This window comes from Myotis nattereri (assembly GCF_964212035.1).
Source record: "Myotis nattereri genome assembly, chromosome: 14".
NCBI lineage: Eukaryota > Metazoa > Chordata > Mammalia > Chiroptera > Vespertilionidae > Myotis > Myotis nattereri.
In genome coordinates this window covers 46,282,407-46,305,616 of record NC_138089.1, presented here as the reverse complement: position 1 = coordinate 46,305,616, position 23,210 = coordinate 46,282,407, and the positions used below count along the sequence as shown (strand labels likewise).

The window sequence follows — 23,210 nt, the reverse complement described above, 5'->3', positions numbered from 1 at the left end:
ATCCAGACAAAAAAGCCAATCAAAGATGCTAAACCTAAAAGAAAAAAATTTCAAGATCACATCCTGAAAGCATAAAGATTTTTTTCAGTGTAATTTTTTTTCTTTTTCTCTTTTTTTTATTGATTAAGGTATTACATATGTGTCCTTGTTCCCCCATTGACCCCCTCACCTCCCTCATGCCCTCATCCCCTATTGTCTGTGTCCATTGGTTAGGCTTATATGCATTCATACAAGTCCTTTGGTTGATCTCTCCCCCTTTACCCCCACCCTCCCCTACCTTCCCTCTGAGGTTTGACGGTCTGATCGATGCTTCTCTGTCTCTGGATCTGTTTTTGTTCATCAGAATAATATTTTTACTGTAGAACCTTTTCTCTGTTATTGTAATTGGAGTTCACTTGTGTTCATCTCTCACACATAGGCTTGATCAGCGGTCCTCAATCCTTGCTATACATCAGAATTACCTGATGTATAATTCAGGTTCCCTTCCACAAAGAAAGGTCTGTACTGAATTTTGGCAGAAGAGGGGAGGGATCTGACATAAAAGTACTATACAGAGATAACACTGAGGAGACAAAAGAGTACTAGAAAAGAATTTGTAGATTGGTTGCCAAGTAATTCTTGAGAATATGTTGATAGTTTGATTATTCTGCCAGGTACTCTGGCTTTAAAAACAAACCCTCAAAAGGATGTTTAATTAACCTGTATTTAGGTTACAAAAGTGAGATGTGCTCACTTGTAATAAATAGTCAAAATCAGCTTGCTGTTGACGAGTCACACTGTACCAGAAAATGAAAAACAGAGCTCCTCTATTCAGATCCAACCCTTCCAGGAAAGATCTCATTAAATTTCTTTGACATGTGCTGTGTTAAAATGGAACCCCTAGAGGGCAACTGAGCTTCAATTTTTACTTCATAGTATACTTCAGTTCCTCAGTTTATAGACACCATGACCTATTTCCTTTTATCTTGAAACTTTTCCTTCAAAACAAAAAGGGAATAAATGAAAAGAAGAAAACTGATATATCCCACCCACTAATAAAAAATATTAAGGAATGTGTTCTTTAACAGTGACAATTCAAAGATCAAGAATATGGCATATTCTTTATAGGCATATTCCTGAATAACACACATAATAAATGAGTAATTGAAAATTAACACTCTCAGTGGGGACCATGTAGAAGATAGGAAAGACATACTTAACCAGTCTATTTAATATAAGTGCTTTGCATAACTTTACATTTATTAAATGGCATGTTAAAATGGGAAAAAAGGTGAAGAATCCTATCTCAGTAACAATTAACCCTACATAAACTACCCAATATAAACCACTATAGGAAAATCAATGTTCCTTCAAGGTCAAAAATATGAAGAGGCATCTAAGTTAACTCTAAATCATGATGTACAAATGTTGATATTCAATTAGGCCCACTCAAAATACTTATATAGCAAAAAAAAAAAAAGAGTTGTTATATCAATGTAAGCAAGACCACTAACCTATACAACTCAACAACATCATATTTAAATCAGCATTTCCTTAGTGACACTCAAAAACTGAGCATATACAAGTCTAATATGTATATACCACCAGAGTAACACAATAGAATGAGCTGGGAATTTAGCTGGGTGATATGCAGGATTATTATGATGAATTGATAATTTGATAAATCATGAGGTTTTCTTTTCATCCAAATAAGATTTCTAAAAGATTCACTCTCATGTTTGTATACACATGGTACACTGTAATATGTACTCGCTAACTGGGACAAAATCTTAACTGAACCCATAAAACAGTTTTGAAATAAATGTGTCACCACATGAGGCCTTCCTTCCCAATAGGGCATGTCACTGAGGCTCTTTATCTACTGTGCTCAGCACCAGAACCACCACCTTGGGGAGGACAAAGAATACACTAATGTGCTGGTCAAAGACTTTTTCTCTGTCATAACTTTCTTCACTAAACTTGTAAACTAAGTATTCACATTACATCCTGTGGATTCAGGGATTGAAAATGATCACAAACCAATCTCTGCTGATGATTAGAACCTATATATGAAATTTGACAACCCAAACCATGTGATGATAGAACACAGAAGAGAAAGGCTACTGAAGAGGATAAAGTCCGTGTGCCATGCACGAGGTTACTAATTTTCAGAACAGGAAAAGGGGAAATGAAGTAGACATATCATTTATAGGGGAACAAAAGGGTCAAGGTTTAATACTATAAGAGCATACTTAAGTTCATTATTTCCGAAGAGTTTGCTAAGAATCTCTGGCCCACTGGGAAAAAACTTGAAGGCTGACATAAATAATTTGGGGCTCAACTTCCAAGTTGAAAGTAAGACAAATAAAGTTTCAGAAAATAGAAAACACTTAAAAACTAAAAATAGCACCAACAAAACAACCAAAAACTTAGCGAGTTTATATGGAAAAGAGTGCTCTAAGTAATGAAGTATATAACTTTAAAATATACAAACTTCAGCTTATAAAATAAATAAGTCCTGGGAATGTAATGTTCAGGACAGAGAATACAGTCAGTAATATAATAACTTTGTATAGTGACAGATGGTTTCTAGATTTATCATGATCACTTCATAAACTATATAAATGTCAAATCACTATAATGTACACCTGAAACTAATATAAAAAAGTATTGTCAACTACCTCAATTAAAAAAATATATAAAAGATGTGCTGGGGACAGGAGTAAAATCCATATGGCCTTTTACTGTGAGCTGCTTTAAGGGATAATTTTGTGCCTTTGGCTAATCCCTTGTTTCTCAAACCTTGGTTGCATATTCAACTCAAGTTGGGACCTTATGGAAAAAACAAACAAACGAACGAAAAATACCTTTCTTTGTGGAAGGGAGCCTGAATTATGCATCAGATAATTCTGATGTATAGCAAGGAATGAGGACCGCTGATCTAGCCTATGTGTGAGAGATGAACATCAAACGCACTCCAATTATAATGACAGAGAAGAGGTTCTATAATAAAAATATGATTTGAATTTCATCATCTGAATAAATCTTACCAGGGGAAATGTGGAAGGAACAGGTAATACAGAAGAAATTGCATGAATCCTTTGTCACTGAGCATTGAGTAATTATGTCCAGTCTAAAAATCATGGGGACTAACAAAACTAAAGAGTTCCTTAATAAATCAACAATATGTATGTTGAACATATGGTCTCCTGAGGCCCAAATAAGAGAAAAACAAACTGTTCCAATTTTTCACACTAGCACATCAAAAAGTATGGTTAGTCAAACCTTCTATAGGATCATAAATTCAACTTTTCAAAAGTTTAAAGTTTATAAGCTAGGTATAAAATAAATCTATGGGAGATACACCAGGCACAGAATAGGATGCAACGTATCTTAAACTTGAATTTGTACCCTGTACTGACATAATTTAGGGTTCAATGACTGTCTAACTCCCTTGAAAGTGAGTATGAAATTTCCAAATATGGTCTTCACTCTTCTAGGATGGTCTAGAGTTCAGTTTGTATATTTGAGTGATGAGAAAAGTAATCAAAGGCTGCAGCTGCATTAATCTGCACTGAGTTGGAACAGAATTGCCACTACTAATCATAAAGGCATCCTCCAGCACAATAAAGGGCTACTGTCAGAATGGAAATATCACCTGAGCTCAAGGATCCAATAAGCTTAGAAAGAAAACTGAAAGTGAGACAATATATTTTTCAAAGAGAACTGGATTCGAGTCATGTGTTTGATATTAACCCATGGTTTGACTGGAGGCTAATCAATGAAAAATTTTGGGAAAGCAGACAGACTTTGGCAAGTTCTTTGGCAACCTCGCTATCTAGGGAGGTGTAAGTGTGGGGATGAACTACAGAAATACTTGGTAATAAAACATGGTGAAGTTCAGAAAGTTAAGAGGAAGCTAAACTTGTGTATGACGACCTGGGAACCTTGTATAACATTAATATGTCCTAGTAAGTCAAATTCAATAAGGCTTTCTCAAGCTTTGCTAGCAGAGATATTCAAAGTAAGCAAAGACATTTAATAATATGGATTCAGAGTTAAATTTGTGCTGTGGTTTTGAATTTGGACATCATTATAACTAGTTTTAGGGTTATGGTGAGGAATCAAAAGGATAAAAAGAATCATTGTAAACAGATTATTCATTAGTGCCTTTTAAAGGTATGAGCACAGGTATTACATTAAAACTAGAGGCCCGGTGCATGAAATTCGTGCGGGGGGTGGGGGGTTGCGGGGGGTGGTGTCCCTCAGCCCAGCCTGTGCCCTCTAGCAGTCCGGGAGCCCTTGGGGGATGTCCAACTGACGGCTTAGGGGGATGTCTGCCAGCAGTGTTTCTTGCTCTGGAAATCTTCTCTCTCCTTCTCGCAGTCCAGGACCCCTCGCTCCTTACTGCCCACCTGCTCGCAGATCCTTAGTGCTGCTGTGTCCCGCCACTGCCGCTGAGCTCACCAGCTGTGAGCCCAGCTTCTGGCTGAGCGGCGCTCCTCCTGTGGGAGTGCACTGACCAGCAGGGGGCAGCTCCTGTGTTGAGTGTCTGCCCCCTGGCGGTCAGTGCACATCATAGCGACCGGTCGTTCTGGTTGTTCTACCATAAGGGCTGCTTAGGCTTTTTTATTATATAGATGCAGAATAAAACTACTGGTGTTGATTGGGGGGTGAGGGGAGGGAGAAGCACACTGACACTGAACTTTCAGATTATGTAAGCAGAAGTCAATTGCCATTTAAATTCAGAGAATAAACCATAAACTACTATTTAGCTATTTAGCCATTCTTAGACCAAAGAGGTTTTTCTTTAGCTTTGGAAACAGAAAATAAAGTAAACTGCTAGATTTAAAAATCTGACAAATCCAGCTAATCAATTTCTCTAGAAAAGATAATCCTATATAATAAAAGGCTAATATGCAAATTGTCCCCTTGGCCAGGAGTTCAACCGGGAGTTCAACCAGGAGTTCAACCGGGAGTTCAACCAGGAGTTCGATCAGGGGACGGGTCTGGCCGGCCAACCACCCGTGGCCCCTCCCCCCAACTGGCCACGACCCCTCCCCCTGGCAAGCCCCGCCCCTGATCGGCCCCCTCACCCCGATCAAGGGCAGGGCTGGCTGGTCAACTGCCTGCAGCCCCTCCCCACAGCCAGCCCTCCCCCCACCAGCCCCCCCCACCCCAATCAGGGGTTGGGCCGGCCAGCCAACAGCCTGTGACCCCTCCCTATGGCTGGCCTGGCCCGATTGGAGTGGGCTGGCGAGACCCCACCCACGCACGAATTCCTGCACTGGGCCTCTAGTGAATAAATATATGCCTAAGGACACCTGTAAGAATGAAAGAAAGACTGTCACAGTTAACTATGTAGAAATACTACACTGCAGTTAATGTTCATCCTCACACAGCAGCATGACACTTCATAAATGCCAGAGGTTATGCCACTGCAGTCTGAAAAGAGTGTCCCTTCATCTCTGGCAAACACACATGTCTTGACATGCCTGTCAAGTTCATGAACAGCTTCTAGTTTAAAAGAATGCCAACATTTAGAAATGAAAATAGTCCATTTGTTTTGTGTTCTATTTCAGAATTAATCTTTCAATTCTGCTTGTATAAAGTTTGAATTCTTTTTCCTCTTGAGAGATACCTGGACTATTTTCACTTTCTGAATATTATGAAAAAACTACTATATGTTGGCTCATTGGGCAGGTGTGTGTTTAGGGAATCCTGTCAGAGTTTTAATTATAGCCATTCTGGTCGGTAGGCAATTCCAATTACATAAAAGTTACCTGTATGTTATTGTTCTATAGGTCCCTGAGATTCTGTTCATATTTTAAACCTTTTTTGCCCCCGTTTTTTAGATTATTTCTATTGATCTTTCTTTAGGTTCATGACTCCTGTCATTTTCATTCTGAAGTTTTTATGTCAGATTTTTTTTTCAGTTCTAGAATTTCAATTTGGGTCTTTTTTATTGTTTTGAAATACCTGTTAAGATTTCTTGTCTTTTTATTCATTACAATCATACTTTCCCTTATATCCTTAAGCAATTATAACAGCTTATTTAAAATCCTTGTCTGCTAATACCAACATCTTTGTTATCTTGAGATTAGCATCCCTTGATTTCTATTGAAAATAGGTCATATTTTCCTGTTTCTGTACACACTGAATAAGTTAGCATTGCATCATGAATATTGTGAATAATACGTAAAAAGTTTGAATTCTGTTCCATTTCTCTAAAAACATTTTTTTCTTTCATATTTATTTAAGCAGTCAATTTTCTTTGAACCAAAACTGCAGACCCATCTCCCTACAACAAGCAAGTCAAATTTGCGGCCCACAGGCCGCATGTGGCCCACAACAAATATTTTTGTGGCCCAGCCAATATAACAGTATGTAAGAAACATTTTAATAAAAATTTTTGTAACTTAATTTTTACAATATTCTATTACACATAATTATTATTAATGAACTACAACGTTCACTAATGACTGATTACTATAATTGTGTTGCATTCATTTCCCTTACGCCCTTACATGCAGGTGCATCATTTCTTTCCACTAATACTAGCAGTGAATATTTTAGCAGCCGAATGCCATGTCATTAGTCTTGGACTGACTTGTTCAGTGTACACAACAGGAAATATTTCGCTTTTGGAGAACAAGAAAAATTGGTTTATTTACATTACGCTTATTAGTTTGTGCAGTTATTCAGTGTCTGGTAAGTTAATGTTCAAGAAAAAAAATTAATTTTTATTAAAATGTTCTATTATTTTATGTTAACGATTACTCATTTATTTCAGCCCTTTATATTCAGCATGTCTCTATCAAAATAAAAGTAACGTTTCTATGAAAATTGAAACTTTTGTTTTTTTGCGGCCCAAATAAACTTAAACCTTGTTTATTTGGCCCATGATAGCCTTTCAGTTTGACATGCTTGCCCTACAATGTACAGTGGGTAGCAGCTCAAATTTTGGTTCAGTTTCTAGCCTTAAATGAGCTGCTTGGGATTTGCCCCATATGGGATTTAGAACTGAGCCTGAGATATAGGATTTTATGCACAGAATTTGAGGCTCCGCTTTTCTGGCTGTCTCCTTGTTGGGATTTATGCTCTTCCCTTCCCCTCACCCCACCATACCACACATAAATACAAACTTCCCAGGGCCTGCAGTTATACAAACCTTGTGCTGGTTCTTCAAACTAGCAAGACCAAAGAGTTTTTGTCTTTGTTTTGATCAGAGTCTTAGCCACTCAACAGGACAAGTGTAATGAGAGCCATTAGGCCATGCCAGAAGTTGAAACTTTCCATTATGAATTTTAAATGCCATCAAGTTTATAGGTTACATATAGTAGTATATAGAGAGTGGCCTGCAAATATTTTTCATTTTTAATAATAGGTATTAAAAAGAAATTTTGTGTCCTTTGCTCATTTTCTAAACTGGATATTCATCAATTTCTTATTGATAGTAAGTCTTTCTATACTAAGGATATCTCACTAACATTAGAAATATATTTTCCTAGTCTGTAATCCTTCTTTCAATTATTTTATAGCATGTGACATACAGAAAATTTCCTTTTTCTATATTTAGTTTTTATATAATAAAATATAACATTTGATTCTTTATAGTTTTATTTTTTTAAAGAAATACATGTTCATTAGGAAGAATTTTTAAAAATCTGTAAAAATCACTCATTATCCTTCTTCCTCCCATATTTCTTTATGGTTGTTTTAAAAACTCTAGTATACTTCCAATAATTTGAAGACTGTTTAACATTATCCACTGAAGTTGAGATTATATATATCATATGACCCAGAAATCCCATAGGGCATATGGGTACCCAAGGACATAAACAAAAATGTTTGTATAAAAACCAGAAATGAACTAAAATTCATCCCAGTAGAATGGGGAAATAAAGAATAGCACATTCATATAGTGGTACTATATGACAATGAAAATGAAGTAACTATTATTACATGCAAAAACATGGATAAACCTAACAAACATAATGTTGAGTAAAGAAATCAGACCCAAAAGAGCACATACTGTATGATTCCATTAAAATTAAAAAACAGGCAAACTAATCTATGCAGTTTGCAATCAAAATGATGGTGGTTACTTTTGGGGAGAAAGAGAAGGCCAGTGATTGGGAAAGAGCACAAAGAAGGCTGGCTTCTGGTAACTTCTATTTCTTGACTTCAACAGTGGTACAAACACATGTTTACTCTGTCATAATTCATCAACTCATCACTTATAATTTGTGCATGCAGAAATAAAGAAGTTTATCTAGAGAAAGTGATGTTTTCATTTTGGCGAATATGAAAAAACTACACATAGGAAAAGAAATAACCTATGACTTACCTTTTTTCTTCCCATATTTCTGGATATTTATTATTAAATTTTTTTTTTAAATATATTTTTATTGATTTTTTACAGAGAGGAAGGGAGAGAGATAGAGAGTCAGAAACATCGATGAGAGAGGAACATCGATCAGCCACCTCCTGCACATCCCCCACCGGGGATGTGCCTGCAACCCAGGTACATGCCCTTGACCGGAATCGAACCTGGGACCCTTCAGTCCGCAGGCCGATGCTCTATCCACTGAGCCAAACCGGTTTCGGCCTTATTATTAAATTTTGAAGGTGTTTATTTTTCCTACATATACCCATCACTTTGTTATCATTGGGATTATACCATGTACATAATTTTATAGCATGCTTTTAAAAACAGCATATGAACATGTTCACATTTGTTAATGATTCTTCATAAAATCAAGTATCAATTACTATATATTTTATTGAATGACTTTTTTCATATGAAGATATAAGGTAATGAAAATTAAGAAAAGTAAATTTCAGTAAAAAGTAAACATCAAAGTAGATATTGCTAATTACAAATTATAAAATTAAACAAATTATTATGCTATGTGGGTGTGACTGCACTTTTAATGAGTTAATGGTCTGTAGCTTGTTTATGTAGAGCCACAGACCCAAAATTTGGGGAGTGTTCCCCCCACTCCCTATTTCAGAGAAGTGGCTCACTGTGCCCAAACTGTTTGTGCAAACCATATGGTTATGCTGCATACCTGCTTTCCTTCTGGGATTCTGAAACTCTGGGACATGCTAGGCAGAGGCTGCCCATGTGACCAACTCCAGTAAAAACTCTGAGGACTGAGTCTCTGAGTTTCCCTGGTGGACAACACTTCATACGTGTTATCACAACTCACTGCTGAAGAAAGAAGGGCATACTGAGTGACTCTACTGGGAGAGGACTCTTGGAAGACTGAGCCTCGTTTCCTCTGGACTTCATCCCACGTGCCTTTTCCCTTTGCTGGTTTTGCTTGTATCCTTTTGCTTAAATAAATCTTAGCCATGAGTCCTCGTAGCAAATCACCAAACCCAGAGCTGGTCTTGGGGACCCTGACACAGTCCAGTGTAGGTCCTACGAAGAGGAAGTCTGCCATACACACACACACACACACACACACACACACACACACACACACTTCTTAGAGTACATAACATACTCTGTATTTCTTAGAATACATACATAATATGTGCTGTAACAGATATCATCATATTTGGTATTTTATATATTATCATAATACATCCAAACCAGTCTAAAGATATGTTACATCTCCACTTCAGTGTTGGTTAACATTGGTGAACTGGTTAAATGGCAAGAATATATGTGATAATGACAGTATTCAAACAACAAATGAAATCTTCAGCAGGTTCAAGCAACACAGAGAGAAGATTACTTTGCTCATTTATAGCCTCCAATTGTTTTAATAATTTTTTGATAGTTCTCTGCCTGCAAACCTCTGAAAGACTGTCGTAAGCATTCTTAATTTGAGTTTCTTTTTTGTCTATTCATGTATGTTTGGAATTTAGCAAAATGTAACATACTTCAGTTGTATCTCACAGATAGAAAAGAGTAGGCATTTTATCAAGCTTCTGTGTTATTTAACTATAGCTCTTTGATGTTTCAAAAAAAAACAAATAATCCTTGCTTCCTTATATTATATATAATTTCTTTAGAATCAAGCCCCACCTATTGGTCAGATGATCAATAACATGGCAACAGAAGAAAATGATATAAAAGAAACATTAAAACAATGTAAGAGGCCCAAAGGAGGTAAGTAGGAGAATATAGCTAGGTTAAAGAAAGTCCCAGGCCATCCCTGATGACAATGTTCTTTTTCGGTCTTGATCTGTCATCACAAAAGAAAAAAGAAAAAAGGTTCTTATTATTTTTAATTCTACCGTTATTATTTTTTAAACAAACTTCATTCTTCAGCATAGAGACAATATCAGATGCTAACTATGCAATCCAAAAAAGCAAATATAATGAGGAATTTTTACAAAATACAGCAGTTCAATGACTCTCTTAATGGAGGCTCTATTTCCAGAAGTGAAATTTATAATTATTAGAATGCATAATTTACCAATATACATGACAAAAAATATTTTTAAAATATTACTAACATAGAAAATATAAATCATTAAGTTAGCAAAGTGTCAAAACACATGGGATCCATGACTGGTTTGGCTTAGTGGATAGAGTGTCGGCCTGAGGACTGGGGGGATTCCTGGTTCAATTCCGGTCGGGGGCATATGCCCAGGTTTTGGACTCAATCCTGGTGTGGGGCGTGCAGGAGACAGCTGATCGATGATTCTCCCTCATCATTGATGTTTCGATCTCTCTCTCCCTCTCTGAAATCAATAAAAATATTTTTAAAAAACCACACACACATGGAAAAAGTCACAGAGTGGAAAGTAACCTCCAAAGGTCATCAACCACAAGTTGTTAACTCTCAGATCCAAGAAAAAAAATGATTCCACCATCATGCTTGGTGGAAGGGGACTTCTTTTTGGCTTTTGAGAGGGGGAGACTATAAAAATTCAATGTAGAATTAGAATCATGTCATTGTAGATAAAAGTTAAATTTTATTGTACTGATGAGATAGTCTAAATATTATCAGCTACTAAAGATCAATTTTATGTTTAAAACATAAGGTGAAATGTGCAACTCAGACTAAATCAGTGTATAATGAAAAACAATAGTGTATATATAGATAATGAAGGTATCATGGAAGCTGGTTAAATTTTATAATGAAGAGAAAACTAGTAAGAATATAGCAAGCTGACTGAAATTGATATTCATTAGGGTACTCTTCACATCAATAGGGAGCATTTGGACTCTGTGGTCTTTATCAGTGTCCCAGCTGGTAATGGTTGAAGGTTAATGCCTTACCCCATTCTGTTCAATTTTCTATCCTAATTAGCCCTCCAAATCTATAGCTGTGAGCACCAAGTGTCTGTGCTCAAAGGAAACTAATTAATGCTAGCAAATTAGATCAAGTCCAAAGATCCAACAGCCAAACTCTTAGTTAAATGCTCCTTGTTAATAGGAAGTGTAGCTGTCAATAACTGCTGTTGGTGACTATAATGAGGCATCTTGCTTTCATTGAAAGTGATTTCATTTCTCTTTGTCCCTCAAAAAGCTGTTCCATTCCCTTCACAAACCTAAGTTGCTGGCAGCCTGACCCAATTCTTATGATCAACTGGGTTGCAATGACATGAGAAAAAAAAAAAAATCAAACAGAAAAGCTTTCCTACATAATCATGTTTCAGGCATTTAGCAGAAAGTCAGATCACTTATTAAAATTCCTATATCTTTATCTAAGAACTATACAATGTGTAATGCTTTTATATAAAATCCTGTAGTTATTTAATAAAGCAAAGGTGATAAATAGTAATTACAATGGAAGTATCCTGATTCTAATTTGCATCTTGTTGTTCAGTTTAAATGTAGCTATTGCTCAGACGCTTAAGTAATACCAATGTATGTTCTTTCCTAATTCACAAGGTTAAACAGGAAGAATACTAAGGATTATTCCTTTATAAAGTAATCAATTTTAGATTGTAAAACACTGTTTTGGACCATATGGCCTAAAAAAAATCAATATATGATTATCTATAAAATTTCAATTGCTAAAAAATCAATTGTTATAACATATTCTAATAATTACAAATGCATTGAAATAACCCAAGTTTTAAGATGCTTTCAATCTTCAGAAGATTTTAAGTATGTTAATGAGAGAAACTGAACCATGTCAACAGCCTAAACAACGTAATTTTTTATGAAAAAGCAAAAATTAAACTTTTTCTGTACCATTACAAAGTGGTAGTTGTGGAACACAAACAAATAAATAATTTAAACTTATACTCTCCTACATTTCAAAAACAAAGTTTCATCATCTACGAGTAAGAAAAGACAGTTCTAAAACCCAAAGCCACATAATCATTCTGCATTTTCATCTGAATCATGGGAGTAAAAAGTCAATCTATCACTCTAGATATCAAATTAATGTGTTACAAGACTGCATAAATACAGCTCATATTTATAACTTTAGACCAGTTACTTATTAAATTTTCCTGGTAGTGAAAAGTTAACCCTAACACTATAACTTTATTATCCATTTTTAAGTTTTAACCTCCCCACCTGAATCAGGATATATATATATATGTATATGTGTATGTATATGTATATGTATATGCATATGTATATGTATATGTATGTGTGTGTGTGTGTATATATATATATATATATATATATATATATATATATACATATGTTAAAGTTCTATGAGGCAAGTGGAGGATTAGCTCTTGAGACTATCAGCATAACTGCCAGTGCCAGATGTGCACTGAACCCTGCCTGCAGGTGCCAATGAGTTAATTTTCCCTAACACATGGCGGGTGTGGGTGTAAAAGGAAAGTGCTCTGATTAAACAACTAATTCATAATGAAAGCACGAGTAATACCATAGAATGACACTAATAAATTATTGGTAATTTATAAACAAATTTATTTATAAACTAGATGACCAGTGCACAAAATTCGTGAATGGGTAGGGTCCCTAGGCCTGGCTGGTGATCAGGGCCAATTGGGGCCTTCTGGCTGCCAGCTGGGGCCTCCCTTCCCCAGATGCTGGCTGGGGCCTTCCTTTGTTCTGCGCCATCCCCTGGTGATCAGCGCACATCATAGAGAGCAATAGAACTCCCGGTCTCCTGGTCTATCTCCCACAGGGACACTTTGCATATTAGCCTTTTATATATATAGATGGATTTAATTTAAATCTAATTTATAAATGAAGTTAAACTGGAATATGTCTTAATAAGTCATATAAGAAACAGAAATGACCATCATACAATGTTAGTTCTGAGGAACTATTCTTTTTTACTGCCTCCATCCATTAATCGCAAAGGTCATTCTCTAAGGAGAGACATCAGAGGAACAGAAATATTCCCAGCATCCAAAGTCCCAAAACTACAGTTGACACAGCCTGGCTTCCCTGTAGAGAAACATGTAGTGAAGTGGCAGCACATCACTCTGCTAAGAATTACTGTGGTCCATCAATGAAGAAGACTACAGAGGAAAGTGAAGAAGGGGAGCCAGGAAAGTAGCCTACCTTAGCAAAATTTTACTACTATTTCTTTTAGCTGGCCATTCTAAGAGGTTGATTATTTTTAAAAGACATTTCTACAATAATACTGCCAACTGACTTTTTAATCATTTATAGCCTCATTTTTCACCTTCCACTGGTTTGCTTACATTTTTTACGTTACATATTAATCAACAATACATCTCCAGGTTTATAGAATATAGCAATATTCTATTAAAAATATTTTAAAACATTCTCCAAAGAAAACATACGTATGTGGGTGCATAGTACATCCATTTTCAGGGGCGGGAATGTCTGGCCCAAGGGTCATATAAGGCCAGTGAAATCATTTAGTTTGGCCCTGCCAAGGTATTGGGGGTGAGGTAATTAAATGTTTGACCAACAAAGAAATAGACTTATAAGTCCAGGAAGCACAGAGAACCCCAAACAAAAGGAACCCAAAGAGGACCGCACCAAGACACATCATAATTAAAATGCCAAGAGCAAAAGACAGAGAGAATCTTAAAAGCAGCAAGAGAAAGACAGTCAGTTACCTACAAGGGAGTACCCATTCGACTGTCAGCTGATTTCTCAACAGAAACCATGCAAGCCAGAAGAGAATGGCAAGAAATATTCAAAGTGATGAATGCCAAGCACCTACAACCAAGATTACTTTATCCAGCAAAGCTATCATTCAGAATAGAAGGTCAGATAAAGAGCTTCACAGATAAGAAAAAGCTAAAGGAGTTCATCACCACCAAACCAGCATTATATGAAATGCTGAAAGGTATTCTTTAAGAAGAGGAAGAAGAAAAAGGAACTCTTACCATTTGCCACAGCATGGATGGAACTGGAGAGCGGATAAATACCACATGATCTCACTCATTTGTGGAATATAATGAACAACATAAACTGATGAACAAGGACTGATCCAGAGACGGAGAGGTATTGATTGGACTGTTGGGCCTTGGAGGGAAGGTAGGGGAGGGTGGGGGGAAGGGGGAAGATCAACCAAAGGACTTATATGCAAGCATATAGGCCTAACCAATGGACACAAACAATGGGGGGCTGAGGGCATGAGTGGAGGGGGGGGGGTAGAGGGTAACGTGGGGATAAGGACACATATGTAGTATCTTAATCAATAAAAAATATATTTAAAAAAATAAAAAAATAAATGTTTGACCAAATATAGCAGGCTAATGTTTAAGTTGATAATTTTGTATGGCCTGAGAATCTATAGTAATAAAGGCATAATATGCTAATTAGACCAGACAGCCAAACATCCTTCCGGACAACCTTCTGGATGAAGCCAGGGCTGCGAGGGAAGCCCGGGTCCCTGGTGCCAGAGGGAAGCCGGTGCCGGCAGCTGGGGGAAGGAAGGCCTACTCTTGCACAAATTTCGTGCATCAGGCCTCTAGTAAAGTTATAAATATCCAAATGGCCCTAGGCAGAAAAGGCCTGCCCCCTGCCCCAATTTACATAAATTGCTTCTACTCATCAAGATAAAACATTAAAAAAAACACAACAGACTCATAAGTACTACGGAATTCCATTAACAATTCAGCAATAAACAATGACACCAAAGAAAATCATCTTGGAATATATTCCTGTATGAATATGTTGACAGATGAAAAACAGGTACATGTTTTATTTTATGTTTCTTCTTGCTCTATCAAAACCACCAGAATGACTTGTTTCTCCAAAATACTCATACTAAGTCTCTATACGTAACTATACTTCTGAGAGGGGAAAAGCATTTTTTACTAATAATTCGAGAGAATATTTTTAAATTGTAAATGAATTCAATATTATCTGGAAGTTCCAAAAGCTGAAACCCTGGTATCTCAGTGAAAGGTGAGAAACAATTCATACATATTAATTCATTGACTACTTGACTCTAAGGCTAAGGATTAAATTCAGATCATATTATAAAAAATGTATTTGATCTTTATATGAATATTTGAATATTACCTTGAACTTGTTCAGAACATCTCTCTCGGGCCTTTTCTCTCATTATTTTAGGGATCAAAACATCTTTTTCAACATGCCTGAGATGCTGATCTGGAAAAAAAAAAAAAGAGATTTAATATAGGAAAGTCTCAAGTAAATCACCTGTGTTGGGGGGAAATAAGCACTGTGGTTTACTTAAATAAAAGCCTTTGCAAATATGTTAAAACCTGTTTTATAACTTCATAAAAATGTGATTATTTCAGTCACTAAAAATCATTCCAAATAATTTTTATATACAGCAGAAAAAAATGTAAGACATAGGCAACATCTTTCTAAAATTTCCACAAACTATATTGTAGCACTTATATTTCATGTAATCTTGACAAAATTAAGTCATAGACTAAAATATTACAATTTTTCTTATTAATATAATCCACAAGAGGAGTTTTATCAATACTAAGATCCAAGGATAGATGATGATGATGTTTATCAGTAGTGAGATCCAAGATTAAGAGATACACGAATAATGTATTTAGTAATAAGAGTGGTTTAAGAAAGCCAGAACTGGCAGAAGAAAAAGTGGAACTATTATGTGCATAAAAAAAGAAAAGCCTGTGAGATTTCTGTGCATTTTAAACACAACTTCCACAATTAGACTAAAGTGGTAGACTGCGCACCTGCTACAGAGTCCCACCTGTTCCTTAAATTCCTAGAGTCCTGAAAAACAAATGGAAAGTGCCCTGGCCAGGTGTTTCGGTTGGCTGGAGCATTGTTCATACACTGAACGGTTGCCGGTTTGATTCCCGGTCAGGGCACATGCCTGGATTACAGGTTTGATCCTGGGTCGGGGCCTATTGAGAAGGCAACTGATAGATATTTCTTTCACTTCCATGTTTATCTCTCTGTCCCCCTTCTTCTCTTTCTAAAATTCAATAAAATCATGTACTCGGGTAAGGATTAAGAAAAGAAGAAAATAAATAAATAAAAACAAATGGAAAGTGTTCTCAGGGAACTAGAATGAACAAGAATCTCTAAAAGACAAAAGGCAGATGAGTTCAGATTCCAGGAAGAAGTGTTTCGCCACAGTTTTTCCCCAGGAAAAAACTGCTATGACAAGTGGGTGTTGCTCCATGCTCAGAAGCAGCAAAAATGGGGAGCAAAAGACTTCCACTGAGGAAACTAAAGTTTTATTGGTTGAAATACATGAGAAGGAGCCAAGTGAGTCACATCTGCTACTGCTTTCAGACCATGAATAAAAGAAGTAAATAACAGGTAATTATCCCCAAAAGTTCATCAGCAAGTTTCCCAGTATCTAATACCACCTAGGAAGACCAGATAACCCTAAACTCTTCCTGGTAATATGTGGTCACCAACAATCTCTAAATGCAGGTAGCTTAGAGAGGGTAACAGGGCATATCAAAAAGCAAACAAAAACAAAACAGCCAAGAATCACCTTAATTTGATGAAGGACAACACACTGTAATTAATCAAGAAGTAACCAACTCGTAAGAGAGTTCAAAGCATAAGGAATATCCTATTTTAAAATACGTATGATAAATATACTGAAACAAATTAAAAGACATGAGTCCTCGGACAGAAATGGACTATAGATTACTTACACGCACTTAGATGAAATCTCTGAAACTCAAAAATCCTAAAAGCTTCAAAAGGGAAAATACATTTCCCACACAAAGGAATGAGAATCAGATTACCTCATGTTTCCCTGGCAAGATCTGGATGCAATAACGGAGAAGTAACTTCAAAGTTCTAAGAGAGATTACTTTACATCCAAGAATTGTAGAGCCAATTAAGAGTGAAGTTAAAGATATGTTCAGATGTGTAGAGTCTGAAGTTTACCTCCTTCAAACTCTACTGAAAAAGAATGTATCCCTACTGCTGTGGGACAAGCCACGAATCGAACTCAGTGATGTAAAACGCTGTATAGGGATCCACAAGGTCAGGAATTCAGAAAGGTAAAGCAGAATAGACTCTTCTCTGCTTCACAGTGTCTGAGGCCTCATCTCAGTAGACTCAAATGACAGGTGTTGATTTCAATAGCTGCAGAAGCTGGGGCTAGTGCAGGGGTGGGCAACTTCTTTGTGAGTGCGTGCCAAAACCAGCAAAATTTCTGACTCAAAATTCTTCTGCGTGCCAACCCTAATTTTTTGAGAACATATTAAGCCTACCTCATATCTCTTAAGGTGTATGTATGTGAAGAACCTTGAAGAAATAATAAAATTCATTCGAGTGTCAGAAACACAGTATATGATGATGAAAAATACATTTATTTTTTAATGTATACATGTACACTGATAGTCCGACAGAAAACTTTATGACTCCGTTTGATATTATCAGTGGGACTTTTGAGGAACAGAGAAACATAGAAATTTATTCCCCTTTTGTTAGTACCAGTGGGCAAAGCGAGAGAGAAGGTTTCATTTTTATAGAGTGAATTTTTGAATAAGTAGGTGAGGCGGTTGTCTTGTCAACAAAAACCCCTTGCATCTGAGGCTGAAACCAAAACACTGGTCGAATCTAAGGAAGGCAGGGAGAGTTAAGGCAGAGGCATAGAAATTGCTCTTCCCCTCTCTCGTCAATCCATGTCTATGGTCTGTAAGATAACTTGTTATGTAAAATTATTTATTTACCTAAGATGCACCCACACTGAATTTATCTGAAAAATAAAAAGTCGATATTAAGAAAAAAATTGTAAATAGAAGATTATAAGAGAGGGTTTTGTGTGCCAGCAAAAGTTACTGGCATGCCATGTTTGGCACGTGTGCCAGGGGTTGCCCACCCCTGGGCTAGCCCACCCCTGGGCTAGAGGATTTACTTCCAAGATGCTTTCTTTCTTTACTATGTATGTGACAATTGGGCTGGAATGGCTGAAGGACGGGCTCACTGAGGACTGTAAACCAGAGCACCTATGCATGGCCACTCCATCTGGTTTGTCTTCTCACACAGGGCAGGTAGGTTATGAGAGGGGCAATCTGCAAAGAAATGGCTAAAGAGTAAGTCTTCCAAGATAACCCAGTGAAAGCAGTATGGCCTTTCTGACCATGTCATGGAAGCAATGCAGCATCTTTGTAGCTACATGATATTGATTTCAAATCACTAAGGGCAGCCTATATACTCAAGTGGGGGGAATTAAGACTCCATTCTTTGTGGCAAGACCACATCACAAAGTGCATGAGGGATAGAAGATAATGTCGTGACTTTATTTTGTAAAATAAAATCTGCCACAAGAAGTAACAGAGAATATACTCTGATAAAATAAAAATGAATCCATGATGTGCGAATGCAAAATATATAAAGCAGATTAGAAAAACAGACATTTAATTTACATATTGAAACTGTAAAGTATTTGATCATCATCATCAACTAATGACCTAACATTTATAAATACTCCACTAAGTGGGGTGGACTATGAAACAAATCTCAGTAAATGTGAAAGAATTTACCATACACCTTACCAAATGACCTAGCAAACATACTCCTCAGGATTTATCCTAAAGAAATAAAAACTTAAGTTCACACTAAAACCTGTATATAAATGTTCATTGCAGTTTATTTGTAACAGGCAAAACATGAAAATAATCCAAAAGTCCCTCAACTGCTGAATGGATCAACAATGTTTCATCCAGAAAATGGAATACTACACTCAATAAAAAAGAATGAAACTATTGATATATAACAGCAGCAACTTGGATAGACCTCAAGGATATAATGCTGAATGAAAAGAAGATAATCTAAAAAGTTATTTATTCTATGATTCCACTTACATAAGATTCTTTTTCTTTTTTTGGTAGTAATTCTTTTTTAAAATAAAATATTTTTATTGATTTTACAGAGGGAGAGGTATAGAAACATCAATGAAGAGACAGAATCATTGATCGGCTGCCTCCTGCATGGCCCCCACTAGGGATCGAGCGCATAACCTGGGCATGTGCCCTTGACCAGAATCGAACCTGGGACCCTTCAGTCCACAGGCCAATGCTCTATCCCAGTGATGGCGAACCTGTGACACGCGTGTCAGAGGTGACACGCGAACTCATCTTTTTGGTTGATTTTTCTTTGTTAAATGGCATTTAAATAAATAAAATAAATATCAAAAATATAAATCTTTGTTTTACTATGGTTGCAAATATCAAAAAATTTCTATATGTGACATGGCACCAGAGTTAAGTTAGGGTTTTTCAAAATGCTGACACGCCGAGCTCAAAAGGTTCGCCATCACTGCTCTATCCACTGAGCCAAACTGGCTAGAGCAAAGATTCTTAAAGTGACAAAATTAGTGATGGGAACAAATCCCTGGTTACCAGTAGTTAAGAGTTGAGGAAGTAGTATAACTTAGACTTATTGGCAACATGAAGGATTTCCTTTGTAATGATATAACAGTTCTGTATGCTGACTGTGATCATGGTTACTTGAATCTTCACATGTAATAAAATGTCATATAACTACACACACACGCACACAAGTACACATAAAGAGTGGTAAAATTTGATGGTTGAGGATCGACACATGAATCAAGAGGTCACCAGTTCGATCCCAGTCAGGGCACATTCCCAGGTTACAGGCTCGATTCCCAGTAGGGGGCCTGCAGGAAGCAGCCTATCAATGTGTCTCTCTCATTGATGTTTCTATCATTCTGTCCCTCTCCCTTCCCTTCTCTCTAAAATCAATAAAAACATTTATTTTTTAAAAAATGGTAAAATTTAACTCAGATATGTACCTGAGTTAACAGTATATTAATGTCAGTTCCTGGTTTCCTTAGTTACACTGAATTATAGCAGTATGTCCCAACCGTTTCACCATTTTTCACCTAAAGAAGCTTTTTCAGACATTATTTCCTAATCCCCCTTGAAATGTTACTATCACAGATACACTGTATATCTGTTCATGTACTGTATGTATAATAGTGCTTTTATACATTAAAAAAGTGATTTTTAATGTATAATGATTTTTCTCCCCTAACATCAATCTTTGCTCCATTAAAAGCAGTATCATGCTCACTGAAGACATGTACTATGATTATTTAAGATAGTATCATTAAGAAAAGCTGGAGAATACAGACACTGAAATTGCAATAATTTGCAGCATGATTTGTTTAAATCATGTCAAAATTAAGTTATAAAAAAGAGTTTTAAAATGTATAAGGAAAAGCATAGGACCTAGGATAACGAAAACAACATTAAAATAAAAGAACACATTTGGATGACTTCCACTACCTGATGAGAAAGTTGTATTAAAAGCTACAGCGATCACAGTAGTGGAATAGTGACGTAATTAGGATAAGCAAATAGATTAACAAAATAGAATCCAAAACTACTTCTACGTGTATATATAGCCAATTTAATTTGACCAATGCACTAAGACTAGTCAATGAAAAAATAAAAGTATTCTCAACAAAGACCTGGATAAACATGAAAAAAAATCGATCTGAACCCTCTGACCCCCAACTTTATAGAACCCATAAAATTTAATTTGCCATGGTTCATAAATTAAAACTATTAAACAGCAAGCCATGATCAGAAGAAAGTGTTCATTACCCATATATATGTGACAAATTGAATCAAATATACAGGGTGTCTACTCAAAAATGTATACACACTACATCTGTAGATTCTATTGCATGTTTTTCTATTGCATTTTGAAAATGAAATGTATTTTAATAAACACTGCCTTTATAATTATTCAAAGTGTGTATACGTTTCTTGGGACACACTGTATAAAGAACACCTGCATATTAATAATAAATATACAAACAACCCAATAAAAAATAGGGGCAAAGGCTTTAATGGACACTTCAAAAAGAAGATATACAACTTGTAAATATGTACATGAAAAGATGTTTAAAACCATTAGTCATTAAGAAAATGCAAATGAAACCCATGATATCATTTACACCCACCAGAATGACTAAAATTAAAAACACCGAGAACCAAATGTTAGGGAAAATGTGGAGAAACTGGAACTTTCGTAAACTATTGCTGGTGGGAGTGTGAATTGATAAACTTCTTTGGAAAACTGTTAAGTTATGAAGTTAAATATACACCCAACCTATTTTCCACTGCTAAGTATTCATTTACCGAAGATAAATGAAAATATATGGCCAGAAAACAATCTGTACAAGTCTGTTTAAAAATTAGAAACAACCTAAATGCCCAATTGAATACTACTTAGCAATACCAAAAAATTAAGTACTGATACACTCAACAAGAGTGAATCTTTAAAATTTTGTTGAGGAAAAAGAAGCCAGACACAAGACTACATTACTACAGGATACAAGAACCTGCAGAATTAATCTATGGTGATAAAAATTAGAACATTGGTTATCTATGCTAGTTGAGAAAAGTACACTTCGAAGGATATCTTAATTTGGGCATTAAATCGGAAATAACACACTTTAAAATATATAAGTAAATGCTGCTAAAGAATTTGGTAGCATATCAACCATTAATTATGATTTTATACATATTTCAGAACTATCTTCCATCCTACAAATATTATAGATATAGCACTTTTACTCATAAAATTACAGTGATTCCCTCAATGTCAATGTGATACATATATGTTATCCAATAGTACAAGAGCCTGCAAAAAAGAAAAATCAAATATTGAGTTTGCTACTATATAGTCACATGAATTTATACTGAGATAAAGAATCAGAATAATGCCACCAGGAAAAATTTCCAAAGCTCTAACTTCTCAACATTCTATCATCACCTGAAAGTCAATTTTCACCTTTTCCACTGGCTGAACTTGTTAGCTCAGATTTTGCTTTGGGGCTCACGTGTCCCTGAAAATATGGCAGCACTAGATTACAAGGCTACTGACAACAGTACTTGCTTATGAATCCACAAAGATAACAGTGAGGCAAATCAGAATATTACAGAATCTTTTACTGGGAAGAATTAATACCTGAAGGGCAAGGTGTGCCTTTTCAATAAAAAGAAAAAAATGTTTTCATTTAGCTAATTTGATTATTTAGATATTGCCACTTTTTAAAATTTTAACTTCCTAGTTCCATTTACTTGCTCCTGAAGACATTTCTATGCTTCTGTTTACTCGAAAGAAAAAAAAAGTGTAGTAAATTTACAAGTCTTCTCAGTAGCACGTTTTGATCTTTCAGTCCTCTTTTTTATTTCATACCAACAGTCTCAAATTGAAGAGCCCCAGGCAGATGGTCTCATGTACAGTACAAGGCCAGAACTCTTCAATCACTACCTTCTCACCAGGAAGCTAGATTCCAATTCTCCTTAAAAGGACAAAGATGTGTATGCTTCAGAGCAGATTTTCCTGTTCTTGTCAGCACCTTCATACCTTCTTGCTATTATGATAGTAATAAAATGAGGAAGGGGGTGGGGTGGGCAGAGATCCTTAGGGAAAATTAAGACAGTGTTGTGTTCCATTTACCTTCTTTCCTTTAAATGCTACTTGAATTCACACACACACACACACACACACACACACACACACACAGAAAATCAGTAGTAAGAGAGATTACACCCCTATCCCCAATATTCCAGCCTCCCTGTCTATGAAATCTCAAGATGAGGGCAATGAATGGCCCATAGTCTTCATAACAGCCCTTTCAGATAAGTATTTTGATTCCATTTTGCAGATGAAGTGGATGCTCACAGAGGTGAAATAACCCAAGCCTCTGATAAAATGGCAATGTCAAGATCATGGAAGACAGGACCCTGGTCTTCTTCAACAGCACTATTACACACCTGAGATGGTGGCCAGTTTAAGGGATTTTAGCAAACAAGGTTATGACAGCTTCCAGTTATGCTGAAGCATGGAAACCCTTAGATCAGTGCTTCTCAACCTTGGCTGC

The 23,210-nt window shown here is 36.2% G+C and overlaps 1 protein-coding gene across 4 annotated transcripts in view; it reads right to left on the bottom strand.

Annotated features, from left to right (window-relative positions):
- CMC1 (C-X9-C motif containing 1) overlaps positions 1-23,210 on the bottom strand; it is a 63,415-nt gene that overhangs the window by 29,346 nt on the left and 10,859 nt on the right. For 3 of the 4 annotated variants that reach the window (XM_081105822.1, XM_081105823.1, XM_081105824.1), the window contains exon 2: positions 15,389-15,478. The exons of the other annotated variant lie outside the window; for it this stretch is intronic. In XM_081105822.1, coding sequence (XP_080961948.1) covers positions 15,389-15,478 — 90 coding nt within the window. The remainder of the gene's footprint in view (positions 1-15,388; positions 15,479-23,210) is intronic. 4 annotated transcript variants of the gene reach the window in all.